We start from the raw sequence: 11,048 nt of genomic DNA, 5'->3' as shown, positions 1-11,048 counted from the left end.
TCTTTATAAAGATGGAGATTAGGACAAGCTCCGTGGAAGGGAAGAATGCTGTCCTATCTGGATAGGACTAGTCCCCTATTGCCACCCAGTCAGTATCAAGCCCTTGTCTTAGTGAGGGAGTGTAGGCCCAGATGTTCCTGGGAAAAACAACAGGCCCAGCCTGGATTCATTTCTGAGCGCCCTTAATGAGAGCTGCCTGCGAATCGGATTTCGAAAAGGAAAATAGGAAGGAGGAAAAAAAAAGACATTTTAAGATTTTGTGTTGTGCTAAATTTGATGCTGTTGTTGGCTGCAATTTGGACACACCTGGTTTAGATCAATCTAACCGGTGCTTAGGAACAGAGACCACAGACAGTGAGCTCTCTACCCACCCTTAGCTGCCACCCCACCCCTACCCCCATACACTTGGATAATCCTTGAGCAGGCTGCTGTTTCCCTGAGTGTGGGTCAGAAGGGGCTGGGAAATACTTGAGTGTGTTTCCCTTAGCTCAGTTGTCTGCCCACCGAGGGGGCAGAGGCTTAAGCACAAATCTACCTGGTCCTTGCCCTCAGGCCACCTGCTCCCAGATGGAGTGCTAAAGAACGAGGGTCAGAGTGTTTAGTAGCTTTCTGGCGGTCACTGATCTGACCATGGATGGCCTACAGCTCAAGTGATGCTTGGGAGATGAGGAGAGGGACTATGGGCCGCGTCTAGAGTCCTTGTGCCCTGGGGAACCTGCAAGGCCTCGGTTCTGGCGAATGCGACATAAACACTACCAGACAGGCCAAGCTGCCTGGTCCCCACACCCTACAAGGCGCGGCTGCACGAACCGTCCCGCCTCCTCCCGGGGAGCTCAACGGATTCCCGTGCCTTTGCTCTTCCTTGTGCTTAGTTAGCCTTGGGCGCCCTCCCGTGGTAGCAAAGCAGCAAGGCTCAGTCTACCCAGCCACACCTCACCACTTTCATTGGTTGCTAAGCTAAGGTCTAAATGCGAGATTGGTTGGCCTGGGGTGAGGAGGCGGGACTCGAAGGTCAACTACGGACGTCGAGTGGTCAGCCTGGGACGGAGGGGTGGGCATTTCGTAGGAGCGCTTGGCTGCAGTCCCGGCCGCCGGGATGGCGGCGCCGCACCTTTGCGCGGATGGCTCCTGCTGCTCTCACCCTAGTGCGGTGCCCGGGGTACAGCAGACGCTGGAGGAGATGGACTTCGACAGGGGTGAGAGGGGTGAGGCGGCCGCGTTGCCGGCGGCGGGCAATCTCCAGCCCCATCTCCGGGAACGTGGACTGAAGGAGGCCTCGAACCGTGTTTGGAGCTTCCGGGCCTGGTGCAGGAAGGCTGGCTTCAAAGCGTGGCAGGAAGCCCCTCGACTACTCCGTCTCGAGTGCGGACGGGTAAATTGAGGCATTGGTTTCTGAACTGGGTCTGGAGACCAACCCAGCTAGGAGACAGCCTGGCCAGGTGACAGAGGAGCTAGGGAAAGAATCTGCAGTTTGGTGGTTCGTATCCACTGGGGAGGTCAGGGCAGCTGGCCCTTGTTGATCTCGGGTGTGAGTGTACAAGTTTTAGCAATGACAATGATCTCGAAAGATTTACTGTGGAGCGCAGGGGTGTGACTGTTTTGTCCAAAATTATACAGAGATTTTGCTATTAGCAGTGGTCCCTGTGCCGGTTACCATGTTATCCCCAGGAACAGGTAGTTTGTGCAGTTGTAGCAAGGTTGTCATCAGTGTAGGGCTGATGATACGGAACACTTGACGGTTACCATAGGAATGACTTCCTAGCGGGGCGGCGTTTCTCTACACCTCTGCTACTGCCATCTTTTGGACTAGGGACATAATAGGACTTCCCGCTCCCTCCTCTTGAAGTGTTTTCTCCGCTGTACCTTTAGAAAATAACATTATTTATGTGCATTTTTTCCCGTACATGCCCGGAGCTCCTGGAGGCCAGAATAGGACTTCAGATTCCCTGGAATTGGCAGTTACAGATGGTCATGAGCAGAGAGCTGAGAAACAACCCTGGTCCTTTGCAGGGCAGCCAGAGCTCTCTCTCTCTCTCTTTTTTATTTTCGAGACAGGGTTTCTCTGTGTAGCCCTTGCTCTCCTGGAACTTACTCTGTAGACCAGTCAGGCCTCGAACTCAGAAATCCGCCTGCCTCTGCCTCCCAAGTGCTGGGATTAAAGGCGTGCGCCACCACTGCCTGGTGCAGCCAGAACCCTTAACTGAGCCGCCTGTCCAGCGCCTCCTATTGCGTTTAGTTCCCCAAGCCAAACTGACTGTTTTGTTTCTGCACCTCTTTATGGTTCTCACCCTTGCAGCTGTCACCTTTATGTTTCTAAAATATGCAAGCCCTCTGTCCGATGACATGGTCTGTTTTGTTTGTTAGTCCGCTTCAGGCTGACTGAGGCTTTCCCGCCAGCATTCAGTTCTATGGCACTTCTTCAGGGACCCCCTTCCTTAAGCCTTAGAGAGTCCTCAACCTGGGGACAGTTATGCCCAGTTTAGGTCTAGAGATATTTTTGTGTGTCACAGCTAATCTGACCCGCACAGGTTGGCTCCCCACAACAGAGATGATCCGCCTCAAAATGTCAGCCCTGCTTGTGTGGAGGAAGAAACCTTGTGGTATTCAAAGTCTGGGCATTTCACTCTGGTTACCCTGTTACCTTAATGCTTTGCTCTCTTTGTAGCCGTTTGGACTGACTCAAAGGCTGAGTCAGGAAGGTCACAGTTCAAGGCCAGTTCAAGGCAGAGCATGTTAGACACTTTGTCTCAGAAATTGTTTGTTATCACCTGCTGCAATTTTGTCAGCTTATTCTTTTATTTATTTTTCACATGTGATAAAGATACCTATTATGTGAATTTTTTTTCTGTAAAGCATGGGGTTTTATTTATTTATTTTTTTAGTTTTGAATTAAATCTGTTTTGGTGACTTTCTTTGTGTATGTGTGTGTGCTATGTTTTGTTTTGTTGGTCCATCTCTCCCCACCCCACAACCACAGGGTCTCACTATATAACTCTGGCTGCCCTGGAACTCATTTTGTAGATCAGGTTGGCCTCAAACTCACAAAGTGCGATCTGTTTCTGCTTCCCTGGTGCTGGGATGAAGGTGTGCACCATCACTGCCTGGCCCTAGCAACTAACTACTCTTGACTACTGAGCCATCTCTTTGATTACATCTTTGATTACATATATATATATATATATATACATATATATATATATATATATATATCACAAGTAAAAATATACAGTATATATATAATTATATATACAAATTTTACAGCCATCTCTTTGATTACATATATATATATATATGTGTGTGTGTATGTATGTGTATATATATCACAAGTAAAAAATATACAAAAATATAATTATTTATATATACAAATTACATATACACACACATGTTTAACGTATGTGACTGTTTTGCCTGTATGTATGCATTATGCATATGCCTGGAGTTACAGGTGGTTGTGAGCCACCCTATGGGTGCTAGGAATCAAACCGAGGTCTTCTGAAGAATGAGTTACATTAAAGCAACAGTTCCTGAACCAGCTCCTCTCCGGCTCTCCAGCTCTGGTTGTTGTTGTTGTTGTTTTGATTTTTTTTTTTAGATTTTTTTTTTTTTTTATTATATCTAAGTACACTGTAGTTGTCTTCAGACACACCAGAAGAGGGCATCAGATCTCATTATGGATGTTTGGGAGCCACCATGTGGTTGCTGGGATTTGAACTCAGGACCTTAGGAAGAGCAGTCAGTGCTCTTACCCATTGAGCCATCTCACCAGCCCCCTTGTTTTGATTTTTTGAGACAGGGTCTCACTGTGTAGCTCTGGCTGTCCTGGCACTCATTCTGTAGACCAGGCTGTCCCTGAACACAGAGATCTGCCGGCCTCTGTCTCTCGAGTGCTGGCATTACAGGCGTGTGCTACCATGCCCACATCATGGTTATCTTTATTTCTGTATAATTCTCATCTCTTCAACCAGTATCTTTCCCATTTGTGGGAGCAGAGGAAACCCTGAGTGAATGTGTGTTACCGACATGAGCAGGACATGCTAAGGACCAGAGCCTCAGACCTATAGGGAAATGGCACATGCACACACCACACACACACCAACACCAGGGGTGGGTCCAGGCTCAGAGGGGCAGTAAATCCTTCCTCTGGTCCATGTGCAGATGTTGACAATATGTGTAGAAAATGCCCACCATTTCTCCCCGAGTGTTTTTGACCTGAAGGCTGCTCCCCTGCAGAGACCGCTCCTACTGAGATTAGCTACAGCTGCCTCCTTGTTCATCTGTTTGTAATAACTCCGCCTCCTTGTTCATCTGTATACAACCCCACCTCCCTCTTCGGCTGTATTTACATAACCCCGCCTCCTGTTCGGCTCTCTGAAACTACTCCACCTCTTTGATACCATGACCTTGGTTATCTGTTCAACTGTTTCTAATAACCATGCTGAGCTTTTGGGGTACTGTAGATTTCCTTCAGAGTCCACCAGTCCCAGCTTCCCCACTTCTCTGTGTGTCTGGGCTCCGAGTTCCTGGGGCCATGCAAGGACACGGCGCCCGTTTCTGCCACTTCCATCTTGCGTACCTCTCTGAAATTCCTTTTGGAACTCTGTTAGTCTGTGTTCTCTCCCATGTTTTCTTGTCTCTTTTACCCGTGCTTTGTGCTGCATTGTGTGCAAAGCCTAAGCTACTAGTTAATTCTCTCACCCACTGGGTTTGTAGCATTGGTTGACCTATTTGTGATCATTTCATTTCAATAACTGTACTCAGTTTGTGATTAGGACATGTGGGGGGTCAGGGTATGAGCTCTGACGTCAGAGGGCACTTGCCAGAGTCAGTTTTGCCCTTCCACTGTGTAGGTGGAGTGGACTGAACTCCGGTAGTCAGGCTTGGTTCTTTACCTGCTGAGCCACTCTTCCTTGATCAGCTGTTTTGAGACAGGGTTTCTCTGTGCAGCCCTGGCTGTGGTAGAATTCACTGTGTAGACCAGGCTGGCCTCGAACTCAGAGATCCACCTTCCTCTGCCTCTGCCTCTCTGCCTCTGCCGGGATTCAAGGCGTGCACTGCCACCCCTGCAGCTGCCCCTGCCGCCCGCTGCCCCTGCCGCCGCTAGCACCAGCTGTCCGGGCGGCAGCAGCTATCCCTTTTCTGATAGCTCCAGATTATAACAGTCTTAGCATGGGATGCGGACTTGCTTCCTGGGGGTAATATAGATACAGCATTCCAAGCTTTACCTTACAGATGTTGAAACTTCAGTCAAAAGGTAGAAGAAATGCTTTAAAGAAATGGAAATTAAAAGAGACAAATATCACCATGTAACACTGCTCAGCGCTTTGACTGTCTTTCTGCAGGAATCTGGTCGGCTGCCCTGAATGGAGACCTGGGCCGTGTGAAGTATTTCATCCAGAAGGCTACAGACCCTAGCCAGCCAGATTCTGCCGGCTACACCGCACTGGTGAGCTCTGGGAAAAGGCCTTAACTCTGTCCGGGCTGCTGCTCTCCCTTTATTTCCAGCCAAACTCTTGTCTCTCTGTGTCTCTGTCTCTCTCCCCCCAACCCCATGAGTGCATGCGTGTATATGCATGTGTATGTATGCGTGCCACCATGTGAGGTCTGGGCCTAGAACTTAGGCCCTCAGACTTGGTGGTCAGTACTTTCACCGAACGGGTCATCTCCCTGGTTCACTGTTTTGGTTTGGTTTGGTTTTTTGGTGGTGGTGGTGGTGGTTTTGGTTTTTGTAAGGGTTCACTATGTGGTCCAGGCTGTCCTTGAAATCACTCCCCCTCTCCCTCCTGGGCACTGAGAATCTGTACTAACGTATGCCACCTCGCCTAGCTTTAAAGTTTATTGTTTTGTCTCTTGAAATAGGCTCTCACAGAACCCAGGTTAGCTTTGAACTATCTGTATATAAAGGGTGACCTTGATCCCCCTGCCTCCTCTGAAGGGCTAGGATTCCAGACACAAGCCCGTGCCACCATGACTGATAAGCATCCTCCCTCCGCCCCCCACCTACGCTGAATCCTTAGATACCCTCTCTTCCCTTTCAACTTTGGTCCCATCCTGAGCAGCTGGGTATTTTAATTAGTGGAAGGGCACAGTGTTTCCTCCCTGGCTCTCGGCATCCCAGCGCCCTGCCACCTGCCAGGACTCTGCCATCTGACTGCAGTCTCTGATCCCTGCAGCACTATGCCAGCCGCAATGGGCACTATGCTGTTTGCCAGTTTCTGCTGGAAAGTGGAGCGAAGTGTGACGCCCAGACCCACGGGGGCGCCACGGCTTTGCACCGGGCCAGCTACTGCGGGCACACGGAAATCGCACGGCTGCTGCTATCCCATGGGTCCAACCCCTGGCTGGTCGACAATGATGGCATGACCAGTCTGCATAAGGTATGTCTGTTGCTGCCTCCCTCAGCCTGCATAAGGTATGTCTGTTGCTGCCTCCCTCAGCCTGCATAAGGTATGTCTGTTGCTGCCTCCCTCAGCCTGCATAAGGTATGTCGCCGTTTCCTTTAAACCTTCTACTTAATCTTGTACTTTTCTTGTTGCTTTGCTGTGACCAAAAAAGGACTGAGTCTAACTGTGTTACCCTGGTTGGCCTAGAACTCACTCTGTAGACCAGGCTGGCCTTGAACACACAGAGATCCATCTGCCTCTGCCTTCCAGCTTCTGAGATTAAAGGTGTGCGGGCAGGCAGCCTGGGACCTCAGCTTGTCTCATACATGATTCTAAATCCCACCACGTTGCCAGCCAAGGTGAACCCTCACAGTGGGCATTGTAGAAAATGGAAAAATGGAGACAAGGAAAAGCCGCCTGGAATCTCGTTGCTCTCCTGCCACCCCTTTAGGAAAGCAGCTCTCACCATTCTTGTTTGTACAGGAACTCACCCCTCCCTCAGTGAGGACCTGCAAAGCCTGCCCGAGGAGTCAGCTTTGGGAACCAGTACACGTCTGCTTCTCTGCCACCCACTTTTGAGAGTTCCGGGTCATAGGCAGGATCACCATTTTTTGGGGCTCAGTTTTCTATGTCCTTTCTCCAGGCATCCACTTTACCAATTGCTCCCTCCCTCTTTCTCTCCGTCTGTCCATCCATCTGTCCATCTGTGTCTAAGTTCTGGGGATTGCTAGGTTCGGGCTTTCCCACTGACCTTTATGCTCAGTGCACGTCTGCATCTTAGAGACTTGACTTGTGCATAAGCGTATAGAGCCCATCCTTGCCCCAGCTCTGATTTTCCACCGGTGCCACGGCTTTAAAGGAGCTCTCACCGTCAATCCCAGCACTCAGGAGGCAGAGGCAGGCAGCCTGGTCTACACAGAGAAACCTTATCTTGGGTTGAGGAGGAGGGGTCCCGTCGAATCCTACCCTCCATGGGATTTCCCCAGAGGCCTGCTTTTTCCTAGTCCAAGGAGCTCCGTATCCCACCAAGCCATCCAGGTTCAGCTCCTGCTGGCTTCCTGCTGTGAGCTGCCAACCCTGACTCCTGTGTTAGTCTTGACTGCTCTGTGGGTCTTCTTATCCCCTGTACTCACTGCCACCGTGTGTCGCAAACTATCCCCTGAATGGCTGCTCTACCCACTGTCCCCCACTCCCCTTTTATGAGGCAAGTTCTCCTTCTCTCCCTCCCTCTCACCCCCTTCCAGCAGAGTTTTGCTTTGTCTGACTTAGCTTCACAATGAGCAACACCAGCCCCTTTGAAGTAAAGCCTGTCCTCCCCAAGTTGTATTTGTTTCATCCCAGCAGTAGAAATCTCAGACACCTGTTCATCTTTAGATTGTTGGAGATCCGCCTCTGGCCAGAGTCAGCAGCTGGGAAGTCCTTGTGTTTAATGGATAGTCTTACCATGTGGGTGCCTGCCATAGGCACTTACTGAACTTGTACTGAGTGAAGAGCTGCCTGTTGAGTTTTGTTAGATCCTTGCTGGGCATAGAAGCTTGGGTCTTTTCTTTTTTAAATAAATACTTACTTGTCAGGATTCGGGAGTGGTGCACGCCTTTAATCCTAGCACTGCAGAGGCAGACAGATCTGAGTTTGAGGCCAGTCTGGTCTACAGAGTGAGTTCTAGGACAGCCAGAGCTACACAGAGAAACCCTGTCTCAAAACCAACAAACGGACATAGACGTGAGCAAGGACATAGTGAGACCTTGTCTCAGAAGGTTAATAATGGGGGGATCCAGTGTAGCTCCATGGTGGGGTGCTTGCCTGACCTGCACAAAGGCCCAAACATGGCTGCACACACTTGTAATTCCAACACTTGGAAAACAGAGGCAGGAGGACTGCCAAATTTCAAGGCCAGTCTGGTCCACATAGAGAGTTCCAGAACTGCTGAAACAGAACCTCGAGTGATGCTGAATTCCTACCCAAACAGCCCCAGCACCTCACAATCCTGTGTGTCAGGCATGCGGCTTTGGGAGCCATTGAAGTCTACTTAGACACTCGGGGTTCCTGTTTCCAGAGACATTTTCAGAGCAAGAAGGTTCCAGAAAGGGAAATCAGAAAGTGCAGGCCCCAGCTTGGGTTTGCCTTTTGATGAAGGTCTCTCTCTCTCTCTCTCTCTCCCCCCGCCCCAGGCTGCAGAGAATGGTCATAAGGACATTTGCTCCCTCCTGTTACAACACAGCCCAGCCCTGAAGGCCGTCCAGGATCGCAAAGCACGCCTAGCATGTGACCTGCTGCCCTGCAACAGCAGCCTGTGGGACCTGCTGGCCAGCTGAGGCTCCACCTCCTGTCTCTGGCTGCCCTTGAAGGGTACACAGACTAGCTCTCCACACCCCTGCCTTGCTCAGAGTCACGCTGCCGGGACCAGGGCCAGATTGCCCAGAAGAGCCCCTCCCGGCCAGTGTGACAGCCGTAGGGAGGCTAGGGAGGGCTGAAGGCTTTTGAGTCTGGACAGGTGATCATATAAGTTAGTCCATGTACAGACACATAGCCATTTGGAAGAAAATAAAGCTTATATCTTGATGTTATCACATGGACAAAAGTAAATTTCAAAATACAGTCTCCAAAAGGTAAAAACAAAACACTTTGAAGTATCAGAAGAAAACCTGGAGTATGTAATAAAAGCTGTTGGCTGGCTGAATGAGCTGGGGGCAGGTTTCTTTTAGAACAGCACCCATGTCTTCAAGATGAAAAGGGTTGCCTCACGGTTGCTCTGGGGACCCAGGAAGTCTGTGGACGGATGCCCTAAGTGAGCACACTCACTACATTGCAAACAGCAGAGGAGAATACCCACTGCTCAGTCTGGCCTGGTAATGCAGGCCTCACATACCAGCTGGTCATGAGGCTGCAGAGGAGTTCAAGGCCAGCCTGGGCAACAGGTAAAAGGGATATAGGTTATCGGTAGAATGCTTACCTGACATGCAAAAGCCCTGTTTTCAATCCCTAATATCGTGGGAAAACAGTGCCCAGTCCCCAAAGTCTAACCAACACGGGCCTTTATCCCCAGTGTTCAGTTCTAGTCCGACCTGTATGAAGTGTGACTGCCAGGTATGGCTGCCCACCCCTTTAATACCAGTGTCTGTGGTAGGAAGATCTCTCTTCGAGCTCCAGGCCAGCCAGAGCTACCGAGACCCTGTCTCCATAACGCCATGTAATAATAACTGCTTTCCTGTTTGTCTAGCATTGATTGCTAGTCGGGCTGCACACCTGTCTTTGACTTTCCTATCTATGCCCATTCGAAATGTTTTTGTTCTTGATATGTAGCCAAGGCTAGCCTCCAACTTTGGAGCCCTCGTCAGGCCTCAGCTTCCTGAGTGTTGGGATTGTAGGTATGTGTCACCACATCTGACTTGCTATGTTTTTATCACTTCACAGGAACTTTATATTAATGGATATTGAGCCTTTGCTCTGGGTGTGTTTGTATATATAGAGAAACATATATAGTGTACATATTATCTAATGTATATTAAAATGTTCTTTCATGCCATGACTTGCCTTAAGTAGCCTGGCTTGTGGTCATGGAAACTGGTACATACAGTATAGATGGCAATCTAACAATACCTATTTAAATGTGTGGCACTAATCATTGACTTCTCCATGGCAACATAGGCAGACTCATCCTTGATTACAAAGGTGTCTACTTACAGACTCATTTACCAACTCTGCAAGAGAGCAGCACAAGGCCCCGGCTTCCCCAGCACTGGGGGTGAGAGACGCACCAGGCATGGGCACCAGGCACGGCGGCTGACGGAATCCCAGCACTCGGGAGCTTAGGCAGAATTAGTGTCCGAGGCTAGTCTGAGCAACAGTGTGAGACTGTGTGTGCGCAGGGGAGGAAGAGGAAGGACTGAGAGAAGACAAACTGCCCTGCTCCCTGGTAGGGGGGTCCAGTGCCACCTGTCCCAGCGTTGGCGGCAGTGTGGGAAGAGCGCCAAGCTACAGCCACAGTATGACACTCTTCAAATAACGAGCTGTGAGGCACAGCAGAAAAGGCTGGGAAGACGTGTTTTTCCCTAGGCCACGGAGGCAAGGGTGACTAACCATGCAGTCTCTAGATTTATTTTAAAAATAAAGAGTAATTATCTTGGTTTTTGTTTTTAATTTAGCGATAATACCAGTTCCCTTTGTATGGGACAAACTAGCATTTTCCTAAAAAAAAAAAAAAAAATTGTTGTTGGCAGTTACAGAGTGGCCCCAATTAATTTTTTCTTTTCTTTTCTTTTCTTTTCTTTTCTTTTCTTTTCTTTTCTTTTCTTTTCTTTTCTTTTTGGTTTTTTTTCAAGTCAGGGTTTCTCTGCATAGCCCTGGCTGTCCTGGAACTCACTTTGTAGACCAGGCTGGCCTCTAACTCAGAGACCCACCTGCCTCTGCCTCTGCAGTGCTGGGTTTAAAGGCGTGCGCTACCACGCCTGGCTGACTCAGAAGAACTTTGAACCCTAGATCCTCTTTCCTCAGCCTGACTGACTGCAAAATGTTTGTTTGTGACAAGCTATCTGTGTAGTAGTCCTATTTTATTTTATTTATTTTTTATTTTATTTTTTGGAATTGGCCATGCAGACCAGGCTGGCCTCAAATTCCCAGCAATGCCTCTGCCTCTGCCTCTGCCTCCAGAGTGCTCCGATTAAAGGC

The 11,048-nt window shown here is 49.4% G+C and overlaps 1 protein-coding gene across 4 annotated transcripts; it reads left to right on the top strand.

Annotated features, from left to right (window-relative positions):
- Nucleotides 1-1,029: 1,029 nt before the first annotated feature.
- Nucleotides 1,030-9,904, top strand: Ankrd39 (ankyrin repeat domain 39). Of its 4 annotated transcripts, none has more exons than XR_003837567.1 (4): nucleotides 1,030-1,372; nucleotides 5,340-5,443; nucleotides 6,171-6,374; nucleotides 8,552-9,904. XR_003837567.1 is itself a non-coding variant. In XM_021157644.1 (4 exons), the coding sequence occupies exons 1-4, from the start codon at nucleotides 1,097-1,099 to the stop codon at nucleotides 8,693-8,695; spliced, it is 552 nt and encodes a 183-aa protein (XP_021013303.1). In that variant the 5' UTR covers nucleotides 1,030-1,096; the 3' UTR covers nucleotides 8,696-9,904. The 4 variants fall into 4 exon arrangements, 3 of the variants coding, with proteins under 3 accessions (XP_021013303.1, XP_021013323.1, XP_029337334.1); XM_021157644.1 differs by having other exon boundaries at nucleotides 1,030-1,196; XM_021157664.1 differs by having other exon boundaries at nucleotides 1,030-1,196; nucleotides 6,171-6,409; nucleotides 8,552-8,612.
- The last annotated feature ends 1,144 nt before the right edge of the window (nucleotides 9,905-11,048 follow it).

Source organism: Mus caroli, chromosome 1 (assembly GCF_900094665.2).
Source record: "Mus caroli chromosome 1, CAROLI_EIJ_v1.1, whole genome shotgun sequence".
NCBI lineage: Eukaryota > Metazoa > Chordata > Mammalia > Rodentia > Muridae > Mus > Mus caroli.
This window is presented reverse-complemented; position numbering and strand designations above follow the sequence as displayed.

What these genes read in the sequence shown, in the direction of transcription:
- Ankrd39 (XM_021157644.1), top strand. Translation starts at nt 1,097, where the DNA reads ATGGCGGCGCCGCACCTTTGCGCGGATGGCTCCTGCTGCTCTCACCCT. An exon ending in GGAGATGGACTTCGACAGGG is followed by an intron (nt 1,197 to 5,339) that starts GTGAGAGGGGTG and finishes GTCTTTCTGCAG; the next exon opens with GAATCTGGTCGGCTGCCCTG. An exon ending in GCATGACCAGTCTGCATAAG is followed by an intron (nt 6,375 to 8,551) that starts GTATGTCTGTTG and finishes CCCCCGCCCCAG; the next exon opens with GCTGCAGAGAATGGTCATAA.